The sequence below is a fragment of the Rasamsonia emersonii genome (genome assembly GCF_000968595.1).
Source record: "Rasamsonia emersonii CBS 393.64 chromosome Unknown ctg1118621760252, whole genome shotgun sequence".
Taxonomy (NCBI): domain Eukaryota; kingdom Fungi; phylum Ascomycota; class Eurotiomycetes; order Eurotiales; family Trichocomaceae; genus Rasamsonia; species Rasamsonia emersonii.
The window spans coordinates 16,181-42,700 of NW_013563127.1; the positions used below are offsets into that span (position 1 = coordinate 16,181).

General features: G+C 50.0%; 8 protein-coding genes across 8 annotated transcripts; 3 read left to right on the forward strand and 5 right to left on the reverse strand.

Annotated features, from left to right (window-relative positions):
- Window positions 1-1,242: 1,242 nt before the first annotated feature.
- Window positions 1,243-4,050, reverse strand: T310_5161 (DNA-directed RNA polymerase; the record flags this gene model as incomplete). Its single annotated transcript, XM_013471956.1, has 5 exons — window positions 1,243-2,409; window positions 2,463-3,311; window positions 3,377-3,596; window positions 3,667-3,764; window positions 3,910-4,050. The coding sequence occupies 5 exons, from the start codon at window positions 4,048-4,050 to the stop codon at window positions 1,243-1,245; spliced, it is 2,475 nt and encodes an 824-aa protein (XP_013327410.1).
- A 1,250-nt stretch (window positions 4,051-5,300) lies between these two features.
- On the reverse strand, window positions 5,301-6,719 carry T310_5162 (Cell differentiation protein rcd1; the record flags this gene model as incomplete). The annotated part of the gene is made up of 4 exons (XM_013471957.1): window positions 5,301-5,490; window positions 5,557-5,932; window positions 5,994-6,149; window positions 6,233-6,719. 4 exons carry the CDS (start codon window positions 6,717-6,719, stop codon window positions 5,301-5,303), a joined length of 1,209 nt encoding a protein of 402 aa, XP_013327411.1.
- Window positions 6,720-10,337: 3,618 nt separating this feature from the next.
- On the reverse strand, window positions 10,338-11,583 carry T310_5163 (uncharacterized protein; the record flags this gene model as incomplete). Its single annotated transcript, XM_013471958.1, has 2 exons — window positions 10,338-10,498; window positions 10,554-11,583. 2 exons carry the CDS (start codon window positions 11,581-11,583, stop codon window positions 10,338-10,340), a joined length of 1,191 nt encoding a protein of 396 aa, XP_013327412.1.
- A 1,571-nt stretch (window positions 11,584-13,154) lies between these two features.
- Window positions 13,155-13,940, reverse strand: T310_5164 (uncharacterized protein; the record flags this gene model as incomplete). Its single annotated transcript, XM_013471959.1, has 1 exon — window positions 13,155-13,940. The coding sequence occupies one exon, from the start codon at window positions 13,938-13,940 to the stop codon at window positions 13,155-13,157; it is 786 nt and encodes a 261-aa protein (XP_013327413.1).
- Window positions 13,941-15,046: 1,106 nt separating this feature from the next.
- On the forward strand, window positions 15,047-16,290 carry T310_5165 (Gibberellin 20-oxidase; the record flags this gene model as incomplete). The annotated part of the gene is made up of 2 exons (XM_013471960.1): window positions 15,047-15,445; window positions 15,568-16,290. 2 exons carry the CDS (start codon window positions 15,047-15,049, stop codon window positions 16,288-16,290), a joined length of 1,122 nt encoding a protein of 373 aa, XP_013327414.1.
- A 977-nt stretch (window positions 16,291-17,267) lies between these two features.
- On the forward strand, window positions 17,268-18,365 carry T310_5166 (uncharacterized protein; the record flags this gene model as incomplete). The annotated part of the gene is made up of 2 exons (XM_013471961.1): window positions 17,268-17,325; window positions 17,413-18,365. The coding sequence occupies 2 exons, from the start codon at window positions 17,268-17,270 to the stop codon at window positions 18,363-18,365; spliced, it is 1,011 nt and encodes a 336-aa protein (XP_013327415.1).
- A 692-nt stretch (window positions 18,366-19,057) lies between these two features.
- On the reverse strand, window positions 19,058-20,526 carry T310_5167 (uncharacterized protein; the record flags this gene model as incomplete). The annotated part of the gene is made up of 3 exons (XM_013471962.1): window positions 19,058-19,264; window positions 19,335-19,400; window positions 19,468-20,526. The coding sequence occupies 3 exons, from the start codon at window positions 20,524-20,526 to the stop codon at window positions 19,058-19,060; spliced, it is 1,332 nt and encodes a 443-aa protein (XP_013327416.1).
- Window positions 20,527-24,186: 3,660 nt separating this feature from the next.
- Window positions 24,187-26,385, forward strand: T310_5168 (SSS family solute:Na+ symporter; the record flags this gene model as incomplete). The annotated part of the gene is made up of 3 exons (XM_013471963.1): window positions 24,187-24,730; window positions 24,798-25,075; window positions 25,126-26,385. 3 exons carry the CDS (start codon window positions 24,187-24,189, stop codon window positions 26,383-26,385), a joined length of 2,082 nt encoding a protein of 693 aa, XP_013327417.1.
- Between the last annotated feature and the right edge of the window lie 135 nt (window positions 26,386-26,520).

Below are 26,520 nucleotides of genomic sequence, written 5' to 3' on the forward strand. Positions count from 1 at the left end.
ATCAATTAAATTGTGTCAATTGTCGATCCCCAACTGTCGGCGGATGATCATCATACGGAGTATGCGGGGTGTCCCACTGGGATGAAGAAGAACCGCAGGACAAACGAACGGACGAACGAGTTGCCTTGTTTGGTACACGTAGTTAGGAGACAGACGAGCAAACGGCCAAAAAAAAAAGCGGGAGTGGGAAAGGATGGAAAAATTTAAAAAGGCGACTGGCAAACGAATCATATTTAGCCCCTGTTTATTATTATCACTTTTATATGTATTGTATTACTCCTGTATGTTTAGATAATGGAATGTTGACGAGAGAACGAAAGTCTATGAGGGTTGGTCGGACCTCCTCACATATGTAGTTAGTCGAGATTGGCTAAAGAAGCCTCCTCCTGCTGCTGCTGCTGCTGCTGCTGCTGCTGCTGTTACTACTGCATCTGCTGCTTGATTTCATTCTCCATGTGGAAAGGCAGTGTTTGGATTAATTCGCTGGTTATGTGGTGTGGTGTGGTGTAGTGTTTTGACTTGTAGTGATACTTCGATTCCAGATTCAATAATTGTAAATAAGGTAGTTCGTACGCACAGTACGTTTGTTGTATGTTCAGTACATACTTATTCAGTATTGACCAGTTTTAGATTCTCTCATATGTTTCTCTCTTCCTTCTATTATGATTCTGTATGGACCACCACTTGATAAATAAACCAAATAGATACACCTCGTTTGCCCTGTATGGAAAAAGAATTCTACTCTAATAAACACCCCAGAAACCAATGCAGCCAATTCAACGCCAAGCTTTTGAAAAAAAAAAGGACAACTCCTATAAAATACAGAAATCCAGGGCACATCAAGCCAAGCGTTCATGTATCAAGTAAAGTAGCATTGAAAAAGCAAAGTGACAAAGGCATCTCTCCCCAAGAGCAGCAGTCTAGCCCAACTGCTATTGATTAAGTCCATTCCGCCCGTCCAAGATAATGTAATTCGTCTCCATGCATTATCCATAATTAAGAGTTGATAGGTTAGGACTTGAAAGCGCGCTCAACATGACAATGCATCGAACCTGATTCGTAAACTGCCGCCTGATGTGGTTGTATCGTGTAGTTGTATCGTGTAAAGCAAAAAGCAAAAAACTCGCGAGTGTTAAACACATGATTAAGAGCATGATCTAAACATGTCTGAATAGATGCAGGTGCATGACTAGACGGCTTAGATTGGCAAGATCAGAGAGAGTATTCATCAGAGATGACGTCTCAATGACCATTGATGCCGTGCTGTCCAGCAGACTGAGATTGTTGCTGGGCTGGAGGCAGGTTCCAAGGCGTCAAATGAGGTAGTGACGAAGGCTGGCCGTTGGCTGCCTCGCGCGCCATCATCTCATTCTCCCTCTGTCTTCGTTCCTCCTGCTCCGGTGTCATCACCTTGACTGGCGGGGGAATGGGAGCGTCTGGCGAGCTCCTCCCCATGAGCTTAGGGCTAGGTTCTAATTTCTGGATTGGGGGCAGCACAGATGCACTACCCACGCTTCCAGAAGTCATCGGCCGGGGTGAGTTTTTAGTGGGACTCAACCCAGACAGCGACATGCCCTGAGATCCCTGAGGCGGAGGAGTATAAGAAAACGAGTCATTGACACCTGACGCAGCAGAGGAGAAAGACGGGTGTCGATCGAAACTGGATGAAAGGGGAGGGAAACCGGGATTCTGAGGCCGTGGAGCCTGATGTTGTCCAAATGGAGTCGATATGACTGAGCCATTGGACAAGGCCGATGGAGGAAACCCAGCCAACGGTCCGACATCCCGGTTTCCTTGTGTCGGCGACATAGACGGACGGTTCTGGATAGGTGACGGGACAGCCTGGCTGTGGGTGGAATGAGAAGAAGAGGGCCGCTGAGGCTGATGTTGATTAACGATGGACTTAGGCAGATGGCTTGACGGCGATGAGGCCGGACCGACTGCGGCCTTGGACGGCGAAGGGGGAGCTGCGAAGGGAGCAGATGACTGCTCGGAGCTGCCATTCACTGGCTGATCACGACGCTGAGGGGATGGGGGAGGGTTCGCAGCTTGGACACCGTTCGGAGAAGGATCAGGTTGTTGAGCCGGTACAGACGACTCCAGACTCGGACCAGCCGCCGGTTTGGCTTCCTCGACGCTAGCATCATTGCACACCTTCTTCGCAGGACTTTGATTTTCCTCCTTAGCTGTATCTGGATTCGTGGCCGGTGCCGAAGGCGATGCCGACGAACCTATGCGGAACTTCAGGGGAGGAAGCTTTGGGCGCTTCGCTTCCTCCTCACGCCGTTGACAGTCAGCGCAAATGAAGTGGAAATCGTCTTTTTCCGCCTCGTCCTGGGGAATACCCAGGCACTTGCTGTGCTGCCAGACGTTGCATCTCTCGCAAGCGACACTATGAGTGCCGTCATCCTGTTGAAACGTCAGCAACAGTCAATAAAAAACTGCATTCATTCGGCCCTTACTAGGTTCTCTCCATGAACGCCACAACCGGAACAATCAAAGAACCAGTGCTCTTCTTGAAGCTCCTCCAAGCTCTTCTTCTGCCTCTCCATCTCCGCTTTAAGGTGTCTCTCCGAGAGTCTGCTCTCGCCGGCTTCAAGTCTCTTCCGTTCCTCTTCCAGCCGGGCCATCTCTGCTTCATGCCGTTTACGCTTCTCCTCCCGCTCTTTGAGCCGTTGTTCGCGTGTCATGAGGCGACGCTGCCGTTCTTCCTCCAGCTTTCTCTGTCTCTCTTGCTCCTTACGAGCGGCGGCCAACTCTGCCTCACGTCTGCGAGCTGCCTCCGCTTCCTCTCTCTCGCGTCGTTCTCTCTCTAGTCGGTCAGCAATCCGGCTAGACCGTTTAGCCGAAGCGAGGAGCTGCATATTCAACAGCTCCTTCTCTTGCTTTTGTCTCTTCCGCTGCTGAGCTTCTTCGATCTTTTCAATAACTGGCAGGACCTCTTGAATGAGACGATCCCTTAAGATCTTCTCGTTGGGGTCTCTCGTGTTGCGGATGCTGTCAATAAACCGTTGGTAATCAGCAAGCGTAACAGCGATGCATTCCCACTTTATCCCTCCGGACGTGTCTTCGTGAGATTCTTGTTCGGGTGCGGTGCCCTTCTCCTCAGCTTCTTCCTCCTTGGCTTCAGCAGCTTCCGAAAGCTTTCTTCGTTTGGCAGCTCTCGCGGCAGCCCTCGCCTTCTTGGTATTCGCCTTTGGCTTCGGAGGGGGAGGTGGGGGAATGGGGGGATCGGTGCGACGATAGAGTCGGTTGTCATCCAAGACATAGTAAAGGCGATCCTCGCGATCGTATCCAAGTTCCTCAATGCGCTGTGCATTTTGTCAGCGAAATACTTCGAATAATATCAAAATAACACCTCATTCAGAAAACGCACCCATTGTGTCTGATCAATTTCTCGCTGCTCGGGCATCTTCTCCCTGATCCGTTCCGGGTTCCAAAACGTCCACACCGACAGCTGGTGTAGCACTTTGAGCTTCAGAAAGATGTCAAAATCCATGAACCTCTTGGGCTGCTCGTCGTATCCGAAGGGGTTAGGAAGATGAGGTGCCTTCGCATTGTACTGACGCCGTGTATACTCGTCGAAATTTTCCGCCCTATTCGCCCAATGTGGCTCTCCGTTAGCCTATCCCAGCGTTGAACATGGCAGCGACACAAAATACATACGTCAACCCGCGATGCGACGAAACGAACTTGAGCAGACACAATCCGATCTCAAGGAGCTTCTCCGACGGGCCAGGCTTGAGGCATTCCATCTCCAAATCCTGCGATTGAGAACACGTCAGTTTGTACCACAGTAATGGAATAGCTGTCAACGGCGTGGAGAGGACAAAGACGAATATCGGAGAGAGGGGTTATCGCTCTCCGCATTTATCAGGTCCGCGCGCAGAGATGTATCATGCAACATACCTCGATACCAAAGTCCTCGTCGATCTTGACCACCTTTCCAAAGGTGAAAATGTACTGCATGAGAGAGGCGAATTCCCAGCAGTTGCGGAGCCGCTCCAGCAAGCTTGGCTCTTTTGATTGCTGCTCGGGCGCGGTCTCCATTTCGGAGTGACCACGCTTTCGCGATACCATCTCGGCGGAAAGAAAGCGTGAGGCGCCACTGGCGCAGCAAAGGGTAGGATCTCAGTCTCTTCCACTGGGCGTCGGTGGTATTTTCCTTTTCGAGGCACGTCGAGAGAGTACGATAAATAGATACAGCCAAAGGAACGTGCTGTCGACCAAACCTCCAACGACAGCGACCCGTTGACGCGGGCGGCAAAGTCCAGGCGCGACGAGATCGTTGCGGCTCTGCACAAGGGGAGGAGCGGGAAGACGTGTAGCAAGCCGGCAATGAGCTCAGCGCGCCACACGGCAGCCCGACTGCTGCGCCGGCGAGACTCGGGACTCGGCAAGAGTCGCGTGAAGGAGGCGCTAGACCGGATACGGTTATATTAGCGAGAATCCGAACTAGTCCCGAAATGGAATGCCAGTGAGAGGGATGGATGAGAGTCCATGAAATTGTTTATTATACTGTCTGTTACTTTAGACGACACTGCATTACGTACAAGCCAGTTCCTTCCAACACTCCGAGTCTCCAGCCCACGATATTCAGGCCTCAATAAAGAAACGAGGCAGGATTGAGGTTAAACAGAAATAGAGTACAATAGAAAGTGATAAAACGAACTGAAGATATCAGAGCCTGGCGCCCAGTGATACCCCATTTCGCTGATCGTCGTATACTCGTGCAATATATCCCACATCAAAACGAGAGGAAGGCATGAGAAATGTGATACAGACTGAACAATCAGGGAGAAAACGACAAGGACGACATGACGGCGGAAAAAGAACATGCATAGATCTTGGTATCTCTCGAGTGACGATCTCTATCTGACAGGCAGGGTCATTGGGGAAATGATATTTGGAAAATAAAAAATATTCAGATAAATGCAGGGCAACGAAAGGGAAATGTGAAACCAATCAAGTATAGAAAGAAAGCCAGACCATCCAGATCCGCACCACCAGCCAAACGACCCATACCGAATAATGATGGAAAAGATGTCCCAGGAAGATGTTGATAACAGAAAAGAACAAATCGAACACATCACGTACAGATGAGATGTCCCAATGACCTCGACATCGACCTCAGAATGAAGAGATGGTCTCTTGGGCCCTGCGCCGCAACGACTCTCACCAGAAAAACCCGAAATCAGTTTCATGCGATCTCTCTGACGCCTTATAATCCCATTTCGCCGTGAACCGTCCCATGCATGTCGTGATAAAGCACCCAACGGATGAAACAAACAAGTATTCTTTTACATAGTAGCAGGAGTAGCACCATTAGGGTTTCCGTCGACCACGTTGTCGGAAAGATTGATCAACAGCTGCGCCAAACACCGCTTGGTGGCCGCGTCATCACGTAGCACCGACGAGAAGGTCGCATCGCGCAAGGGCTCAGGAAGACACTGGCGGAGAGCCTCACGAGCACGGTTGTTGTCGCTCAGTCTGCAAAACGGATTCATTAGTCGGGGGACGATGGCAGCGTGTGGAGCGGGGACGATGGAAACTCACCGAAGGAAGCAACGGACCACATGCTTGAGCAGTCTCACCGTCTGCTGCTCAACGAGTTGAGTAACCATGTTGCTCAAGACAGTCCCCACCGCATAGAACCGTTCGTAGGTAGCGCAAATGTACGCGAGACCGATGTCATCCAACAGAATCTTCTGCACAATGAAGATGGCCACCGTCTTGCTAAGCTCAGAGCCAGTCTCCATGATGCGAAGACAAAGAGGGATGATCTCGGTGGTGAGGAGGAAGTTGATCACATCCGACGAATCGTTTTTGACGAGAGCGCCAATCACGCCCAGAGAAGTCAGGCGCAGGTATTCGAAGGGGCGAGACTTGGAAGTAGTGTTGAGAAACGGGTAGAGGAAAAGAGGAATGTGGGCTTTTTCCATTACAAGTCAGTACTGCATCATCCAGCTATACTTGGCGTTATCATCACGTACCGTTCAAGAAAAGAGTGCGAGTATCATTGTGAGAAGCGACACATTGCAACAGAGCCAGGGCATTGCAGACCCGGTTCGAGGCGGCAGCAGTCAACTGAGAAGGGTTCAGCAGAGGATAGACGGAAATGATTTCCTGTAGCAGAGCAGTCATGACACCTGGATAAATAGTCAGTTGAAATGTTCCAAAGACAGTCCATCGTTATTTTTTGCTCGACGGTGAGAAAGATGGAGCTACGTACCAAAAGAGTGCCAGATGACCAGAGCAAGCTCCGGAACCTGCTCTCTCTTCTTGCTGAGTTCCATGAGCGCCGCCTCCCGTCTATTCGGATCAAGCAACTCGGCGACCCATATGAAAACTTTCCGGTTCTCTTCGCTGATTCCGTCTAAAGTTGTCAGAGCTCCGGTCTCCGCAGTCATCCCTGCAGTGCCAGCGGCGGACGTCTGACCCGGATTTCCTGCCGCCGCTGCCGCTGCAGCAGCGCCGGTACCACCCATAGCCATGCGGTTGTAGTGTTGCTGCTGCGCTGCAACGGCGGCAGCGGCGGCAGCCTGAGCCTGAGCATGCTGCTGAGCCGCCAGGGAAGTGTGTTGTTGGTGATGCTGAGTCTGGTGCTGAGCCTGGTGGTGCTGGGCCTGGTGGTGCTGCTGCTGGTGCAACCAGGAAGGATCAGCCTGCGGGTACTGGTGCTGGTGAGAGAAGACGTGCTGAGTCTGAGTCTGGAGCATGGCGATGGATGGGGCAGAGGATCGATCGATCGAAGTGTACTCGGGGAAATCGAAGGTATCCTGAGCAAGTCAAAAAGGGTGGCAACAGACAGAAGGCTTCCGGCTCTATAGGACACAGTCAGAGGTGAAGAATGCTGGCTAAAGGCATGCGGGTTTCGATCCTGTTGAAGGCCGACTGGGAAGCGAATGACGACCGAGGATGGATGAAGAGAGTCTAGGAACAAGAAAATGGGTTTCGGGATGTGTAATCGACGGCTGGATGAGGCGGGGCGTGCGCCCAGCCGGCGATCCGTTTAAGAGGTCCACCGCCCGTGTCTAGCCTCAATCTGGCACCTCCAGGCCGTCTGACTCGCTGTTACGAGCCTTATTAGTACGGAGTAGTCGCTGCTCTGACTGGGGGCGGAAGTTGAACAATGGCATTGATGTCTATTGTAGGGTCGCGTGCAGCCAGGTCAAGGAAATGGGTGATATCCAGGCATGCAGGCAGCTGGCAGCATGCTCCTGCAGTTGCATATTAAACTGGCAGAAGCTTGGCTATGCTCCCATCGGAAAATACAGACATACTTTATGAGTCTACTATCTGTCAAGCATCTACTAATTTGCGTATGGATTCTACTATTTTAGTTTCCATGCAGGCGAAGAGACAAATGCTCTTGCAGCCTTTGGTGGTCCATTTGACAGTCTATTGATGGTTATTTTCTTGGCAAACTTAGCAGTGAATGACCTCAGGCATTATTATTAATATTAACCACTCTTAGAGAACAATAATAGATACCTATCAACACAGATGCACAATTGGTTACTATTCACTTCCGAGCCCCTAGCCCGAATATGCATGCCTGAAGCAGTCACTATGATGCACAGACATACATACCGTCAGCCACACAGCGAGCAGTCTGGTTATCAGAATTCAACTATTTGATCCAGGCATTTTATCCAGCGCACTAATCATTCTACAGCTCAGCAGTCACGACTTCTTCTCTTAAAAAGACTGCCAAACTCTCCGAAGTTAAACCTGGGCAGCGTTGCTGTGCCTCTGTACTATCATGAATTATTTTTCTGAGAGTCATTTCAACTTACCTGGTCCCGTAGCTCAGTCGGTTAGAGCGTGGTGCTAATAACGCCAAGGTCGCGAGTTCGACCCTCGTCGGGACCATGTGTTATTCCTTTTTTGCCTCCTAAGAAAAAGGTTTCTCTTTGAGATAAAGCTTGCTTTTCGTTTTGTTTATTCTCCTCTTATTTTCCTTGCAAGGTATTATTATTATTATTCTTGCAGCCGTAAGCTAGCTACTTTGTGTTGGAAACCTTGGCTGGCTACCTACTGTACTCGACAAGCGGGGTACGCAAAGCATTTTTTTTACTTTTACTAACCCCACCTTCAATAAAGAAACTTACCTAAAACCCTACATACTAGCCCACAATTAAGGAAATGAATGAGTCGATTAATCGATTTCCCACCTCTTATTGTTCAGTCAATAATTGTTCAATAAGGAGCCAAAAAAGGGCATTCTATTCTCCTCTAAGACACAATAATATTGAAACCAACTCCTCTACTTAAATACTGTCTGACAGACAGATACATACATGCCTACCGATCTATCCGCGAAGACTTTAAAAAGAAAACCAACATCCAATTCATTTTATACTTCAAGACAGTAAAAAAACAAAGCTCAATGGTCCCGACGAGGGTCGAACTCGCGACCTTGGCGTTATTAGCACCACCTGTTAAGGGGAGGGTTAGCGATATATGTCATGGATATTTTTGATAGTAACCCCAAATCTGCGAGATTCAGATTGAGGTCGAGGTCCTGAGGATCAGGAGAAGGGATATTGGGTAACTTACGCTCTAACCGACTGAGCTACGGGACCGTTGGGAGGTGGGTGGAGCGTCCGGGCTTGGAGATTATGTACGGAGGAAGCACCTAGCTATGTACTTCTTTTTTTTCTTTGGTCTTTTTGGGTTTTTTTTTTGTTCTCTCTAGTTGAGCCCTAACAGGGTTAGTCTGTGGAATGAACCTGGATAGGGTTGGATTGGAGCATATGTGCATGGTTTAATAGATTGATTGAGATCCAAGGAGGGGATAAATCATTATTATAACTTTCAGATTTAGCAGTGGGATTGATGATGACATTTGTATCGTTTTCTTTTTCTATATTCTTTTAGCCTGGTTATGTGGATTGTTAGTGCCCGTGAGTGAGGGTGAGGTCAGGGCGAACAGTAAATAGATTATTCCAGTTATCGATATGTATATTTTTTTTTGAGACGAGGTGTATCTGTCTGTTTGCTGCAGGAGGAAAACAATGAATTCAATTGTCCTTGCAACATTATCAATTATTCTCATGTCAGTCCCATTCAGTACCATGTGTATATATACGTTCTAGGGCTCATAGCTTCGGGAATAATCTATGCAGTGGATGGGAGAAGAAGCCTTGGGAAGTGCGGTGGTAATACACCAATGAATTATATATAACCCATGAGTTTGTAGCATCGGGACCGCGTCTGTGTGGGATTGATTTTGGCGTTTCGATTGCCTCTGGGCGGAAAAAAAAAAAGGTATTAAAAATGGGTGAGGTAGGCTCATCCCAATTACCAGTAACATGTAGTGTTTCTGTCAACGCCTAGTTCGTCTGTAAGCGGTCTCCATGGGATGTAGACGAATGCCCGAGACAACGAGAAGATGGAAGCTGATCAACCCCCAGGGTTTGGGGGCTTATGATCAGCATATGTTGGTTCGGGATTCATCGTGTTCCTTGTATGTGGTAACAGTTTCTGAATATATATATTTGACATTCTCCTTGAGAAACCTACGTGTACAGTACAAGAAGTGACAACTCCGTCTGTAATGATACTGTAGCACATGGAATCCAAGAAGCAGCGATCATGCAGCAGACGTGTATAATCCTCTTCTTTTTTTTTCCTTCATAAAAAAATGATGCACTTAGGAAGGTCATATTATATTGTCAGCCGTCCATTCCAAGTCTACACAATCCGTAAGGTAATCACTTTGCAACATCACTACCAATCCCAACCACATTTGCAAAGCACGAACATGCGTATGCACTGACAGCGTAAAAAAAAGGCCTTAAAAAAGGAAGCCCGGAATACAAAGAGAACAGGAAAAAAGAAACATGGTCCCGACGAGGGTCGAACTCGCGACCTTGGCGTTATTAGCACCACGCTCTAACCGACTGAGCTACGGGACCAGGTTCCTGAAATCACGCCCTCTTATTAAGCCCCATTGTTGTGAATCAGGACATAGTAAGACAGTATACTGTACAGTACATACATACAATGCTTGAAATAATAGATGTGTTTAAATATTCATGGCATATGTATCTATTGTTCATTCACTCATTCATTCATTCAATATAGCATACATGACTTCGTCCATCTCGTTATTATTCCCGTTCCGATTCCCATTTCCATCTCGTCACTTTTTTTCATCAGTTCATCGCATCCTATGCCATCCCATGCGCTCGAAGGTATATACCGACATGCTACAGTCTTTCGGTATGAAGAAATCAAATGCAATGAATCTTGTTCCTTGCAAATGAAAAGGAAAAACAAAAAAATACACCTGAAATAACTCCCGAAAAGCGATCAGACAATAGTCAGCGCTACGTCAATCGCTTATGCAAACTATGTTCAATAACGGTTCCATAAAGAAGGGACGATGAAGAAAAACAGCCGTTTTTGTCATCGACGGGATCGAGTTCTCCCCGAGGAGCGCGTTCTCCTCGAATCTCGGGTCCTTCGTGTCCGTCGATCAGTGCTCTCGCTGCCTATTTCATTGTTAGTTCTGACACGGTTTGGAAGACAGGAATTCTACTTACTCGCACTGGTGTAATAATAACTATCGCCGTAAGAGTAGTAAGAATAAGACGCCGTGTCTGTGTAATAATCGGTGCTCTTTTCGTCTCGACTCTCGCGCCTCCTCAGTCCCAGGCATAGTGCGATCGCCCCGGCGATCAGAGCAAGGGTGCCCCAGAACCCCAGACCGGATGATTTCCCTCCCTCACTACCCTCCGGACGAGACGGTCTAGTGCCGAACCAGGTCCTTCTCTCAGGCCGCTCGGAACCATGGTGGGAATAGCGTTCCTCAACGTGTGTCGTCTCCCTTCTCCTCCTCGGACCCAGACCGATGAGCGCCAGCAGCCCATCGAGCGCCCCTCGTAGGCAGAAGCAGAAGCAGAGCGCAAGCAACAGAAACACACCCGCAATAGTTCCAATCACAATTCCTGCAATCGCGCCCCCGCTAAGACCATGACCAGATGCCTGGGCAACGACTGTCGCTCCATCCGTTCCCACGGGGGCGATGAAGGGCATCGTCGTTGTTGGCGCGCTGGTCTCAGTGACAGTGGCCGCACCGCTGCTTGTGGGTCGCAGAGGAGGTGTTGCGCTGGGAATTACAGCAGCGGATGAGCTCCCAGCAACACATACACCGTTCTCACACACTTCAGCAGCATTGCAGCAACTGCTTCCACATATACTCTCCCCGAGTGATACCTGGCAGGTCGATGCGCTGCTCGTGGGAGCTGGCGTGATGTAGCTGCTCCAAACAGATGTGACAGTCACTTGTTCGGCTGTCGTGTAGGTTGTCGTGTAGTATTTCCATGTACCTGAACTGCCGGATTCACCAGACTGTCCATCTTCTAGACAGACAGCCTGCCCGGCGCTGTTCGTTCCGCATGTCTGGGTGGAGGTGCAGCATATCTGGCCGTAATAGCCGCAAGGGTTGGCGCAGGCTCGGTCCACGAGGATATTGTCATATTCGAGTGGGAAGGGAGTCGACTGCACCGGCTGTGTCTGGGCGGCGAGCAGAGCGAGTATTGACAATGCGGGAGAGACTGTAAACGAGCGCATAGCGGTTTTACTCCGTATGCTGCGTTGAATCTGTAGAATCAAGAATTGAGGAGCGATTGCGACCCCAGTTGTCGCAGAGAGTGTCTTGCTGGTCAAACAATCGGTCTGCTGGAAACAGCACAACAGTCCTGGTTGCTGGGACCACGCCGTTGTCACCGTTTCTTGATCGTCGTCACGCTCGCAAACAACCACGGCCAGCGAGAAGGAGAGAAGATTCCCAATTTCAACGTTTTTGAGGAATTGGAATTTAAAAAAGATCACCGGGAAAATTTTGGAGGAAGGAAAACACTGAGGCGAGAAGGGCGAGGGATATGCGTTGTCGTGGTGGTGGTCGGCCGACCTCCCAGCCTCTCGATATCCCAACCACCCGATTTCTTCATGCAGCCCACCAATCGACGCAACGCAGTCTCCCTGATGAGCCAGATCGGGTTAATAGGACCGCGAAAAATAGAAAATAATAAAATGACTGGGAACATGAGTTCCTTTTCCAAGTCCTAGCACGGGCTCAGCGTGTCACTGCATGATGCAATCCCCTGTGAGTTGGCCTGCTGCCCCTCCTGCATGGCGGCAGTAGTCTGGAGAGCGAGTCCAGCTGTGGAATAGCCTCGAAGCGCCGTTTGGCTTGCAGCCCGGCTTCTCGCCCGACAGACCGACCGCATATGCTTTTCCGTGGACGATGAGCCGTTGATTGCATCGTATTGTCACTTCTCTTGCAGATGGACCTCCGCCTTGGGTCAGGGACTGGATGTACACCCAACCAGCCGTGGGCTGCCACACCGCACAACTCTCGAGTCTCGACAGTCGATCTTTGCACCCGTCAACCTTGGACCTCTCTCGTCAAACTCAATTCCATTTTACAGCTTGCTCAGCGTGTCGATCGCCGTCCATCGTTGGATTCTCTCCAGTTGCCGGTTCCCGTCCCACTCGGCCAGTAAGCTTATCGATAGCTGTCCTGGCGACGGAGCCAATCATACCTGCTCTGACGCTTTCATTATTATGTTACACCGTCTTTATGAGTAGATGTCCTTTCTCTTTTGTATGTGAACATGCGTCCGAAGAAAAGCATAGTTGAAGACTGTACTTCCATCGATAGCGAGGATGGTCGGTCCACTGTGTGATAATCGTTTGGTGGGGTCTTGCTAGATCCTGAGCCGGTAGACCGCAATAAAGCAGGCCAGTAAACACAGAAGTACCTAGGTAGTAGTAGAATTGCTATGGCTTTCTTTCTGGGAGAGACACTATCTTTTATAAATACTATACAGAAGCAAGAAAGCATATTCATCCACATTCCGAGTGGTTGCTGCATGCCAGACAGTTGATCATCCACTTTAGAGGCGGCTGGTTTCATTCCAACCGCTGCCCGTCGTTAGACCACAGATACAGAAAACTGGCGTATATAGACAAAGAAATGACCCAAAATTCAAGAAAAAAAAAGATATACACTCCAGAGGACATGGAAAAGTGTGGCCAGGGCAAAAAAGAAAGCCAATCAAACGTTTCCCTTCATCATCCAGTCATGTTCACTCATGATTCATCACAGTCAGGAAAGCATGGCAAGTCGATCATTCACTTCACAAAAACATGCCGCCGATTCCAGCAGCTAGAGCAATTGCTAGATCATAGAGGCTGGATGACCGCCTCGATGCATCGCTGGAGGGATTGATGAATACTCCACCAGTCGAAGTCGGGCTCGCCGTCCCAAAAGCCGTGCAATATCCTTCCTCCAATCCGTAACATGCCCTCGTACTCAGGCTCGAACAGATCGATTGAGCTGCCGCTGCCGGCGTAACTGCCGCCCCGCCTTGTACCGTCACACCTGCGCCTCCAGCTCCTGCGACCGTCACTCCGTACGCTCCCCCCAGAGATACCAAGCAGCTCGAGAACTCTGACTGGCATTGAGAGTAATAGGAAGAGCATGTCGCAGCGTTTGCGAAAGTGGTTGGGATGTACACGAAGGGGTATGGGGCTCCAGGGACGGTAGAGCCAGTGATGGTGGCATCGGCGCTTGTCGATGTCGTGGAGGCGGAGGTGGAATGGGGGAACATGAAACCGCTGGTGGTGGACGTGGGTGCAGTGAGAGATCCCGTACAGCTTGCGCCGGTGGGACAACAGGCGATGTTGTTAGCAGCATCGTGAGTACATATGGTCCCACTCTGACAACAGATGTTGGAGTTGCCCTCGTTGGAACAGCCATTGTATCCAGAGGGGCAATTATCTTGACGCTTCAAGATTCGGAGAGCATCAGCGGCTCTTTTACTGATGGATTCGTTCTTCAGAGGTGGCAGGAACGGCGAGGTCTCCGTACATATTGCTGACGAGATGAAGAGCACCGTGAAGACAAGCAGAGACTGCTTCATTATTGCGGCACGAGGCTGCAACCTGCGGGTGATCCCTTCTGGCTGCCAGACGCTTTCAGTATATATGCTGTAGGATAACCATTTGGTGGAGTTGGAACACCGTTCGTATGCGACAGCGTATCGGAGAAGTCACCCTCGTGCTCAAAGTGTACCACAGCCTGGCGATGTCAACAAACCGGCCGATACTGGCGAAAAGAGACAGTCGCATCAGCTGTTGTTCCTGGACATCCGGTTGTTTAGAAACCACTTACATGATTCAAGAGGCGCCGTTCATCGATACAAGCTGGAATTTTCATGCGGTTCTTCGTTGAGTACTTGAATAATCGAGAACCGCAAGACGATGATGCATGGCGCTGCCAACGCAGGTCTCCACCTCGCCCCTGCCACGGCAACGCACCCCCATGTCCTGCAGAACACGAAACATAATGCCCAACCTCAGCCACTAGTCAACGACTTTGATTATTAAACTCATTTGATTTGTGACGCACAGCAGCGTGGCTAACCCTGGATAAATTCAATAATCGATCGAATGCTGTGGAATCGGTTATCTGGAGTACTCCACGTGAGGGCAATCTAGAGCGGGCACGCTAACTAAGGAATGGTTGCTTATCGGGGCATCCATCGGAAAACGCCAGTAACTACGCCGTATAGATTACTCCGTACCACTTAGGTATATCCGCTGATGACTGTCCTCTCATGCAGTCACAGTTGCGATGCACTTGATGTACGGTTCACCACGACATAAGCTATCGAAAATGGCGCTTCCAATCCATTACTGGTGTACAGCCAGGCTCGTTTATTTACCCGAGACTTTTATCAGAACCGCGGCAGATTTCCGAGATCATATGGTGGGGTTGCCAGTCTGCATTGCTGTGCGGGGAACGGCAGTTCATCCTGGCTATCAGCTGGACTTGGAGCGAATGGGTTCTTCGACTCAGATAGTAGAAAATGGCTTATCAGTCCGTTGAAGGTGTTCAAGAGTGGGCTCGTCTTGAGATATTAACCTCGAGGATCACCAACTCTAGAACCAGTCTGCAGCTCAACGCGCGGCCTGACGAGTATCTTTTTCCTATATTGTCCAGAAACAACGCCATTGCACATCATCAATGTCTGAAGAACCCATCACCAATGGGAGCTCGAGCGGGACCGTCAATGGGTCTCCCACTTCGTTTCAAATCCCCATCGTTGATTTTTCCGCTTGGAAGACCGATGACAAAGCTGCTCGGCTGCAAGTTGCAAAGGAGATCGTGGATGCCTGCAGGAAGGTTGGGTTTGTGTACATCGTGAACCATGCCCTGCCGGATTCCCTGCTTGACGAGGCCTTCGAATGGTCGAGACGTTTCTTTGCACTCAGCCAGGAAGACAAGCTGAAGGCACCACACCCGGAGGGATGGGCTGTCCACCGCGGATATTCGTGGCCGGGTCTGGAAAAAGTATCGTCGGCCATGAGTGAGGGAGATGACAAGGAGCGGATAAAGAAGCTGCGGGAGATTACGGATTGCAAAGTGAGCGATCACTCTTTTCCCAGAAGATGACATCTGCATACGTCTGAGCAGGATATTCTCCTTGCCCCGGTGGATTATTCTCTAACTCTTTCCGTTGTTGCCCCCAAGCTGACTTTGGGCAGGAGAGTTATGACATGGGCAGTGACGAGAACAAAGACCAGCCCAACCAGTGGATCCCCGACGAGGTCTTGCCAGGGTTCAGAGCCTTCATGACCAAATTCTACTGGGAGTGCTTTGCCGCAGCGTCAGACATCTTGCGTGCCCTGGCGGTGGGCATTGGACTGGAAGATGAGGACCACCTCCTGAAGAAGCATTCCGGTCATAATAACCAGCTCCGATTGCTTCACTATCCTTCTATTCCCGCGGAGGCGCTGGAGAGCCAGAAAATGGCACGCATGCCGGCGCATACTGACTGGAGCTCAATGACCATGCTGTTCCAGGATGATTGCGGCGGGTTGGAGGTCGAAGACCTGTCTCGACCGGGGAGATTCATTCCCGCAAAGCCGATCAAGAACGCGATCGTCATGAATGTGGGAGACTTGCTACAGAGGTGGAGTAATGGTATAGTTTGTCTGCTCCCAATCGGTCATGAGATAAAGCTAATACAAGACGCAGATTATCTTCGATCGACAAACCACCGGGTCGGGCTTCCCCCCGTCAGTGATCGCTTTGAAGGGCCCAACCGTATGACCCGTGAACGCTACTCGATCCCTTATTTCCTCTCTCCGGATCCAGACTCTGTTATCGAGTGTCTTCCGGCGTGTATGAGTGAGGAAAATCCTGCGAAATACAAGCCCATCACCCAGAGGGACTACAATCGCTTGCGCGCTTCGATGCAGTACTGAGGAGGCTCAGGGTAGTATATATATGCCATACTGTCAATTAATTGGAGAATCGGCTTGATGTCGTCAGCCAAAAGGCGGTGAATGCTAATCGCGAACGATGAAAGAAATCTCCTGATACTGAATGGAAACGTCTCACTCTTTTGCAAGTTTGACTGGGATAGTGACATCCATTTATGATACGCAATGAAATGAAATTATTGACATCGCAATGCGATAACTGATAATAGCTACATGCCTTCAAATGCACACTTTGCGATCCTGTTGAGGAATGCTGCTGTTGTTCTCCGAGTATAGCCGTGTGTCGTAACTAAGAAGTATCTTCTGTGGTCTCCACCCAAGATTTGTAGAGAAACCTGCTTTGTTTGAACTACGTCGCCACATGGCTGCTTCCGGTGATTCTATTCTCATATCTAGGAATCTTTGTAACGCACTTCTCGTGATCTTCTGGTCTTCCCAAAACAGGCACTTCCTGCATTCCAATGGCAGGTCACGCACTGCCGACCGCTCTTACCTAACTTCTCCGTCCTCCGCAGCTCGCAGCCAATCAGCGGCCAGAGGGCCCGCGGACGATGACCTCAGAGCTGTCAATCTCCTCGAGTCATCGCCCGTGTTTTTCCAGCACCATCGCGGAGCTATCTGTCGCTCTAGACTGCTAGACCCTTCGTCTCGCCATTCAAATTTCCACCCATTGCTGTGCTCTGCAGAATGTGCCTGGGATACGTCTTCTGTTCTTGGACACGAATAAATTGAACTGCTACCATCTCTATATCTATATAGTCTTTTTTATTTCTCTACCTTTACTTTCGTCATTGCTGTTCATGATGTTGTGGTGAAACACACAAGTTCTGCCGCTGGCTGCGTTTGACTGTCCAGACCTTTGGGAACAAAATTTGATAATAATAGCGCTCTGCTGTGTTGTGCTCTGATCTGCTCTGTAGCATTTATTCCCTGCAGAGCTACCCTGACAAGATTTTATTATGTCTCATGTCTCTACCCTCTCTGGGTCGTCGCAGTCTAATGGGAAGACTTCGACGTGTGAGTATCGACGTCTTTCTTCTTTTTGTTCTACTCGAAACGTTGCCATTGTTCCAATTGTCCCTCTGGCTGACGGACTATCAACAGCTTCCAAGACTACGTTCCACTTCCTAGCAGGGCTCTTGTCCGGCCTGACCTCCTCCATCCTCCTTCAGCCCGCTGACCTGCTGAAGACCCGCGTCCAGCAATCCCGGCAGACTGCGTCTCTCCTCCCGACCATCCGATCTATTCTCTCCTCTCCTCACCCCGTCCGCAGTCTATGGCGCGGTACGCTTCCCTCCGCCCTCCGAACTGGTTTCGGGTCGGCGCTGTATTTCACCTCCCTCAACGCCCTCCGCCAAGCTGTCGCGCAACGTGGTCCTGCAATCGCTCTGGCCGATAGTAATGCTGCTAACCGTGGGAACGGCTACTCCTCATCCGCGCTGCCCAAGCTCTCACATACCGCGAACCTCGTCACCGGCGCCGTCGCCCGGGTTGCAGCAGGCTTCGTGATGATGCCTGTGACCGTACTGAAGGTGCGGTACGAGTCGGACTATTATGCCTACCGCAGCTTGCTGGGTGCCGGGCGGGATATCGTCCGGACGGAGGGCGTCAAGGGTCTCTTCACGGGGTTTGGGGCCACAGCTGTGCGGGATGCGCCTTACGCAGGGCTCTACGTCTTGTTCTACGAGCAGTTTAAACGAAATCTGTCCGGGATCGTCGACAGCCGCTCTTCCTCATCGTCAGATAACAAGCTTCCGATATCGTCTTCGACGATCAACTTCGCTTCGGGGGCCTTTGCGGCCGGCCTGGCGACGGCGATCACCAATCCCTTCGACGCCGTCAAGACGCGGCTGCAGCTGCGTCCGGAGAAGTACCGGAACATGGTGCGTGCTGTCAGTTTGATGGTCCGCGAGGACGGTGTCCGCAGCCTCTTCAGTGGGCTGGGTCTGCGCATGGCTCGCAAAGCCCTCAGTTCCGCACTGGCCTGGACGGTTTACGAGGAACTCATCCTGCGTGCCGAAAGAAGGTGGTCGGTCCAGGATGGAATCAGTCTGTAAGCTTAGAACTGACGACGGGCGGAGAAAGCACATTACAAGATCCTACGGAGGTTACAGGCAACCAAAAAAGACACTTCAAGGCATGCATTCCATATTCTGTTTCTTCTTGCTCGTTTGAATACCTGCCTAGTGTTCTGTATATATATACCATCGCTACTCCAAACGAATAATCCGCTCGAGATAATGATAATGAAATGAAATGGACCCAATCTGCCAAACAAACAAAAAACAAAAACGCAAGTCACTGACACAAACCACAGATTGACTCGTTCGGGACATAAAAAGTTTTTTTTCTCATATCATAATCATGATCATTGCAATGCATTCGACAGGGGGAAGGGAAGAGAAAAGAAAGATACCGACCAAAACAAGACAAACTGGGGAAAAAACAAAAGATCATCCATCCATGAATCATGATATGACAGTCTGCTCTTCATAAACCGGATTCGTCGTCATCATCAACATCAACGACATCAACAGGCACGTTATCCAAGTGAAATCGATGCAGTCCCAAGGATATACACCAATCTCTGTGACTCTGTCCCAACAAAGGCAGTCGGTAGGGAATCATCACTTGCTGGGAAAAGAAAAGAAAAAGAAGAAGAAGAACAAAAATTGAAGAGGAGTGGGTATTGTTGAGAAGGAGATTTCTCTCTCGTCAAACGCTGACCGCTGATGTGGTTGATCGAGACTTAGGTGAAGATCCAAGCCCGTCGAGGGCTCTTCTTCCGGACCAGGTACATCTTGTCCTTCTTTCTGTCGTTGACCTTCAACTCGGTCAAGGAGGATGAGGTCTCGGAGACGAGTTTGCCCTCGCGGAGGCGCCGCGTGTGCGCGAAGAGCTCTTCCTGGAAGTCTTCGGAGATCCAGGTCTTGATGATGATGTAGTTGCTGTCGTGCTGTTCCGGTTGAAAGAGGACAGGTCAGCGAGAGCGCATTACAAGCACACCGGAAAGGAAAAGGACTCACCTCGTCCCAGTCCCATGGCAATCGGTAGGCGATCAGAGTCTCAGGCAGGAGATATTTGCGGTGGACCTGGAGGCGAAAAACGGACGGTGGTTAGCTCCTTGCCAGATTGCGTGAATGAACGTTCGTTACTTACCTTGATATACGTGGTTGGCTCTGGAGGCGAATGGGGCTTTTCCCTTTCCCTTTCCCTTTCCTTGTCCTTGTCCTTCTCCTTTTGCTTTTTGATCAGGGCTTCGAGCTGCTCCTCAGAGCAGCCAAATTCCTCCTTGAGTCGGGCCTTGAATTCTTTGTCCTTCCTTTCCTTCTCCTCGATCTCCCGAAGCTTCTTGGCCTCCTCGGCCCTCTTGTATTCTTCGACGGCGGCGGCCTTGATCTTGGCCAGTTCTTTCTTGCGTTCCTCCTCTTCCAGCAGTCTCCGGGCCTCTTCGTCTCGCAGCTCTTTCTTGATGCGTTCTTTCTCGGCCCGGAGGGCTTCTTTCTTCTCGAGCTCTTTCAGGTACTTTTCGCGGGCCAGACGCCTGGCCTCTTCTTCCTCGGCTGCCTTTCTCTCCATCTCCTCCAGTTTCTTCACCTTTTCCCGATATTCAGCGAGCAGGCGGTCGTCTTCCGCCCGTTTCGACCTCTCCAGCCGGTCGAGTTTCCGCAGTCTCTCGATCAGCTCGTCTTCCCAGTCTTCAAAGCGAGGCTCGCGGGCGTGTTCGTGGCGCCTGGCGAACTGTCGCTCTAGCCGCTCGAGTTCTTGTCTGTGTTTCATGAGCTCGATATCCTGACGCCTGTCATTCCTTTCCAGAAGTCGCTGGTCCATCAGCAGTTCCCAGTCGCGATGGTGGGGAGAGGACGTGCGGGAGAGACTGCTGCCGGCACGCGGGCGCCCGCGACGGAGGATGTCGATCTCGTCATATTCATCGACTTCGTTATAGAGGGGACGGCCTCGACGTTCCTTGTGCATCTGCCTAGTTCTGATGTCGTTATTGATCACCACGGTGGGGTCTCTCCTGCGCCTGCCGCCTGTCGAAGCGGAGCGGTGGACGGTTTGGATGACATCGGGGCTCAGATACGAGTTGGAGTCTGGGCTGCTTCGACGACGCCGTGAAAATGAGCGTCGTCGGACGATCGTGGGCCTTCGAGGGCGATCATAGGATACGTCGGATTCGAACTCGGAATCCGAGTCAATAATATCGAAAGTGTGCATTGTGAGGCTGTGGGACTGCTCTTCCCACCGCCGATCGAGAGCGTCTGGATGGAGGAATCGGACGGTTACAGTCCAAAGGTTTAAAAAACAGTGGGTGAGAGGGATTGATCAGAGGGATATCCGTAAAAAAATGGCTAGTGATGGGTCACCTGGGAACTATATAGCATAGATAGATGGAGGGCGCATGGAACGAGGAAGAAGATAAAGAACGGATGATGAGAAAAACGATTGTCACAGGCCTTTCTCTCGACGCAGCCTGACAGACCGGCCGACTGACTGACTGGCACGGGACAACGCTGGGCTGCCGCCGGCGGGTGGAGGAGTAGCGTGGCTCGCGAGCGAGTCGTCCAGCTGAGCGCCGTGGCGGGGGAGGGGAATGACTGCCTGCGACTTGCCTGCTCAGCCTGATCAGGGGGCCATGCCTGCTTGACTGCACTCCGTATGAAACAGGCTAGTAGATAGATCGCCCAAGAGCTTCTGCTGCCATTGCTGTGAACCGTACTGTGTATCCTCTGTAGCCTTCCAGTCGTGGTAACAGATCGGAACCTGAAGCGGCTCCGCGGTTGGGCTGATTGATCGTCGTCGGGCCAGCCCCCTCGCGATGCTCTGCGTCCTGTGCCACTCGCAGGTCGGGCCTCAAGACTGCCAAACGCACAGCCTGCGTCGATTATTTCCACAGGCAAATCCTTCCAATCACAATCGCCTGCTGTGCGAGGTCAAACGCTTTGCCGTCTTCTCTATTCCCCATCGGACTGACACAGGAGACTATGACGACAGGGCGTACAGTTTACCCCTCCAAGTGGAGTAGGTAGAGTCACCAATAATAGGTACAGCATGTTGCGTCTACAAAATGGAACAGTCCCGGTTTTTGTGTTCTCATTCTATTGGCGGCAGAAGCGATTAAGATGAACAGAAGGCGCAGGCGGCTTCCAAGGTTAGGCGCCGCATCCAAGAACGATATTCTCCCCAGCTTAATCAAACTGCCTGTGTGGAGTCATCAAATGAGGCGAGTAGGCTACTGCCATCTAACCTGCGCGACGCGGCTGCAGGTAGCTGCCAATAACAACAAGGAATTGTTCTGACGATCACTCCAGAAGACAGAACACGCATTCATCACGATTCCTTTTGTGCTATTACTTCCAGACATGAGACAATTAAGCGAACTCTTCTCTGCAAGAAATGAGGTTTTTGCGGCCCACTGATTACGATGTCCAACAGAACGTGGCAGATAAGCGCCTAGAGTCGTCTAGTGAGACAAGGATACAACTTCAGTTACTATTTCCAGAATTGATGCTCAGGTCGATAGCACTCTATCTAACAAACTCTTTTTCGCCCCTATCCTCGACTGTTCGACACAAAATATCCAATAATCCAGCACTGTCAACAATAGCACGCCCTAGAAAAAAAAAAGTCTCCACACGGAGATCAAACAAGATCCTGCTAGCATAGAAGACGCCAGTGATACTGGCGAAGCGATCCTGTACAGAAAACGAAAGGTGCTCGAGTGACAAAGGTATCTCCAAAAGCGTCTCCATTCCGCAACAATTCGCCAGAAACTGTACTGGGCCATTCCATCTGCAAAAGGCCTGTCAAGTATGCGATCAACACTTACAACAGGCCAAGACCAATTCTATGGAACCATAGAACATATCGACCCTGAGCTGAAGATGTTTCTACACGACCAGAACCGGCCCAGCGCCATTCTTCTTGAATATATCCCCAACATGGAGATGCTCCACGAGATGCCTAACTATGCCAAAAAAGCATGGAGGATTTTATTACCGGCATTAGAGAAATTCACAAAGCTCTAGTCGAGCATAGTGACCCCATCCCTGAAATATGATGGTCATCAAAGACGACCCAAATGAAAGGGTCATCTGGCTCGACTTTGACCAAGCACAGACCTTCTATCCAGACAGATTGACGGAAGAGCAGAAGGAATGGATTGACTTCGAAAACAGACTTGTTCAGCTTTGGAGCAAGATGGGGGTTGATTATCGTCAAATTAAACCTCTCTCACCCCTACTTAGGGCTACTGTTTGCTGACTGCAAGAAACTGTTTACAGGAAGCAGACTCCGCGGAAGACAAGCTTAACTAGATTCTCCTATATTATTACTAAGTACAAAGTCCCAGATATCATTTCTGGACCAGTTTCCAAGAGAATCGTACAAATAAATATGAATAATTTATGCGTAATAAAATCTTCAACCATACGGTTTTAGATTCAGCTACCGTAAGAGGGATCCTGTTGGCTTCTTTCCTCCCTCTGAATACATCATAGTCAGTCTCTGTTATGGCATGACAGTAACTTGGAAGGTCTACCCCTGGGTATAAATTTGTTCAAGACAGAGCTCATCTAACATGGTCCAAAATTGGGACTCGTTTGTCATTATGTAGAGTTCTAACGAGTTACTGGGATTATTTTAAAGATTGTATAGCCAGCAATAACTTGAACGTTCTGCATGCATCATTCCTTCGAGCTTAACGTACGTAGGCCAAATTGATATTGGCTCCAGCGGTCTGGTACCTTGAAGGCTAAAACTACGGAAGGCGGGCCGGTTCCGCAGCACCTTAAATTATGCTCTGTATACCGAAACGAGTCATAAATTTGAGATCTACCAGCAGCCGCTCTTGTAAACAATAGATTTAAGAAAATGGTAGCGCTGTGAGATGTTGCTATTCTTTATGGCATACCAAAGTTTTTAGGGAATTTTTTGTACGAGGCTTATTCTTCACCAATATCCAGACATCAAGGCTTATTCAATACAATTACTATAACCATATCGTACTCCGTATGGTCGAGTTAAGGAAGAGACCAATTGTAAGTCCGGATAGTTATACTCGTACTCCGTATTCCGAATGAAGAAAGAAGCAATCGTTGGAGATTTGTCTATCTGTAGATGGAAAGTGCGATGAATGACGTGATGACGACTAGCTCCTTCCTGGAAGGATCTGCGTCACCTGCTTCCCTCAGAGGGGTTGCAACCAACCAGAACTATCGGGATTTTGAACTGTATCTTAGCTTTATGGACATGCCTGTGCCTTTCATTAATATTAATATCAACAACGCAGGGCATCCAAGTCAGGGTATCTCGGATTACCTCCGTGATTACTTAAGTCTAATGGCTCTCCACATTCTATCATTTCGACCTCGAAGCACGCCATCCGTGCCCGTCACTTACCACCATTTCAACACTCCATTTGCTGCTGAGTTGCTAACATTTTCTTTCTTGCCGGTGTAGGTCGGCAGTGACTAGCACACAAGACACTCGATCAGGATCCACAATGACACCATGCGCATGGAGCCCAACTTTCCCTATAATTGGAGACAACAGCAGACCGCTAAAGGCCGAAAAGGAAGGAGATAAGGCTCTGAATCTCAATATACCAGACGGTCGATATCGCGTGTCCTGTGTCTCCAATCGGAGTTATCATGGATTCTTTGCAGCACTCTCAGAAAGAATTGGGCTCGGATGAAGAGCCGACATGCTTGCCGGGACATATAATGATAACGTCCATCGCAATCATTCCTCGTTCCCAAAAGGGCTCTGGAAGCTCTTTGATCCAAAATTGTCCTTTTGCAAGAGGCCTGGACCGGACAAGTACACCGACGTATATCCATCGTCTTTCCTGGCCCCAAGGGGAGAGGAACGATCAAAATGGTTGACGTTGGTGACGGCATCAGCCTCCTTTCTCAAGGGACCGGCTATGGAATGATCATCGGTCTGGGAATTTTGTTCGCGCTGATCATTCTGGCGGCAGTCAAGATACAGAAGCTGTATTTGATGGAAGACTCGGGCAAATCGGAAATGTTTATGGTCGCCAATCGTTCCGTCGGCACCGGCCTTACCTGCTCGGCTGTGTTCTCCTCCTGGATGTGGATTAACGAGACGGTGTTCGCGTGTGTATACTGTTACGAATATGGGATCGCGGTGCCCATGTGGTGGGGTGTTGGTCTGTCGTTCCAGATCGCTCTGATGGCCGTCCTGGGTGTGCTGGCGAAGATCCGGGTGCCTTATGCTCATACCTCCCTCGAGATCATTCGCAGGCGTTATGGCAATCTGGGGCATTTTGTCTTCACGGTTCTGAATTTGATTAACAATATCTTCGGATGTTCGAGCATGATTCTGGCCGGATCTCAGTTGGTCACGGGCATCACGGGCATGCATCTGGCAGCTGCAACGATTCTCCTACCTTTTGGAGGTACGTTACATGCAATTCTCTTCATTGTTTGCCGGGAAGAAATATTCCTAATATTTTGAATCTCCAGTCGTGCTCTATACCGCTGTAGGAGGATTGAAAGCCACTTTCCTCACAGACTTCCTTCACACCACGATTGCTCTGATCCTGATTATCTACTTCACTCTTTCGGTTCTCGCCAACGAACATATCGGCGGCTTGCACGGCCTGTACGATAAGCTGATGGCCAAGGCGGGGACTTACTACATCGATGGAAATTACGCTGGTTCTCTCCTGACCTTTAAATCCAAAGGGGCGATGATGTTTGGTCTTATTCTGAAATTTGGCAATCTTGCCTTAGTCACGATGGTTGGTACTTCGATAAAGCGTCTGTGAATGGAATAGACTGACAATCTCAGGATACCGCATTCTGGCAAAAGTCATTTGCGTCTGAAGTACATTCGACCGTTCCTGGTTACGATCTCGCGGCTTTGGCTATCTTTGCGGTCCCCTGGGGCTTGGGGACCGTCATCGGTCTCAGCGCGAGAGTGGTCAACGATCTGCCTATCTTTCCCACTTACCCAAAGTCTCTTAATGCGTCCGAGATTAATTCGGGAATGGTTATGCCCTATACGGTCAAGGCGCTTCTGGGAAATGGCGCCACTGTAGGGATACTGTTACTTCTTTTTATGGCCGTGACGAGCACGGTCTCGTCATCCATGATTGCCGTTAGCAGTATCATTTCCTTCGATGTGTACCGGACGTACATCAACCCGAAAGCCACCGATCGGCAAGTTGTCCGGGTCAGCCATCTGGGTGTCGTTTTCCATGGGATCTTCATAGCCGGGTTCGCTCTCGCTCTGAACTACGGCGGGGCGAACATGAACTGGATCAATTACTTCTCACCCATCCTCACCTGTCCGGGAATCTTCCCACTGATGATGACGCTCTTCTGGTCCGGCCAGACCCGGTTAGCAGCCATTGTGTCCCCCATCCTCGGTTTGATAACAGGGGTCTCCATCTGGCTGGGCACGGCATATTCCCTTTACGGGAAGATCTCTATCGACACCACATCTGCGCAGGCGCCGTCGCTGTACGGCAGTGTTGGTTCTCTTTTCTCCCCGATTCTGTATTCCGTGATCATCTCGTACATCCGACCGCAAACCTTTGACTGGCGGGAGTTCCTACGGATTAACCTGGTCGAGGACGAGTCGGAAACCGAGATCTCGACTCCAGCCGAATCAGAGACGCCGCATTCCTCACAGAGCGTTGTAGTCTTGAATGAAGCACAAACTGAGAAAGGGGAAAGAGCAGAAAAGGCGGCGCACCAGGAACCAAGGACCCGACGAGTCACGAAAACCAACAACGCAGCAGCAACAACAGGCTCTTTGGATCATGTCGTGCACCCATTTGACGAGGCAACACTGAGATATCTGCGCAAATGGCTCCACATCGCTGTAGGGGTCTTGATCTTCATCGTCCTGATCACGTTCGTCGTGTGGCCCATGCCGCTCTACCGCGACTACATCTTTACGCGCTCCTTCTTCACCGGGTGGACGACGGTCGCCATCATCTGGCAATTCTTTGCCCTGTTTGCTGTGGTGATCTACCCTGTGTGGGACGGCCGTCATGCAATTGCCAAATCAGTGCGGGGACTCGTATCGAATCTGCGAAAATAGACCGTAGAAAAGGAAATATTACCAGTTAGATAGATAGCTTTTGCTTCGGTTGCAAGATATACTTTTCAGTATCTGAGCTGTCTCTTAGAGAGGTAGATATAGATATGAAAACTCGTAGTCACGAGTACTCTCCTT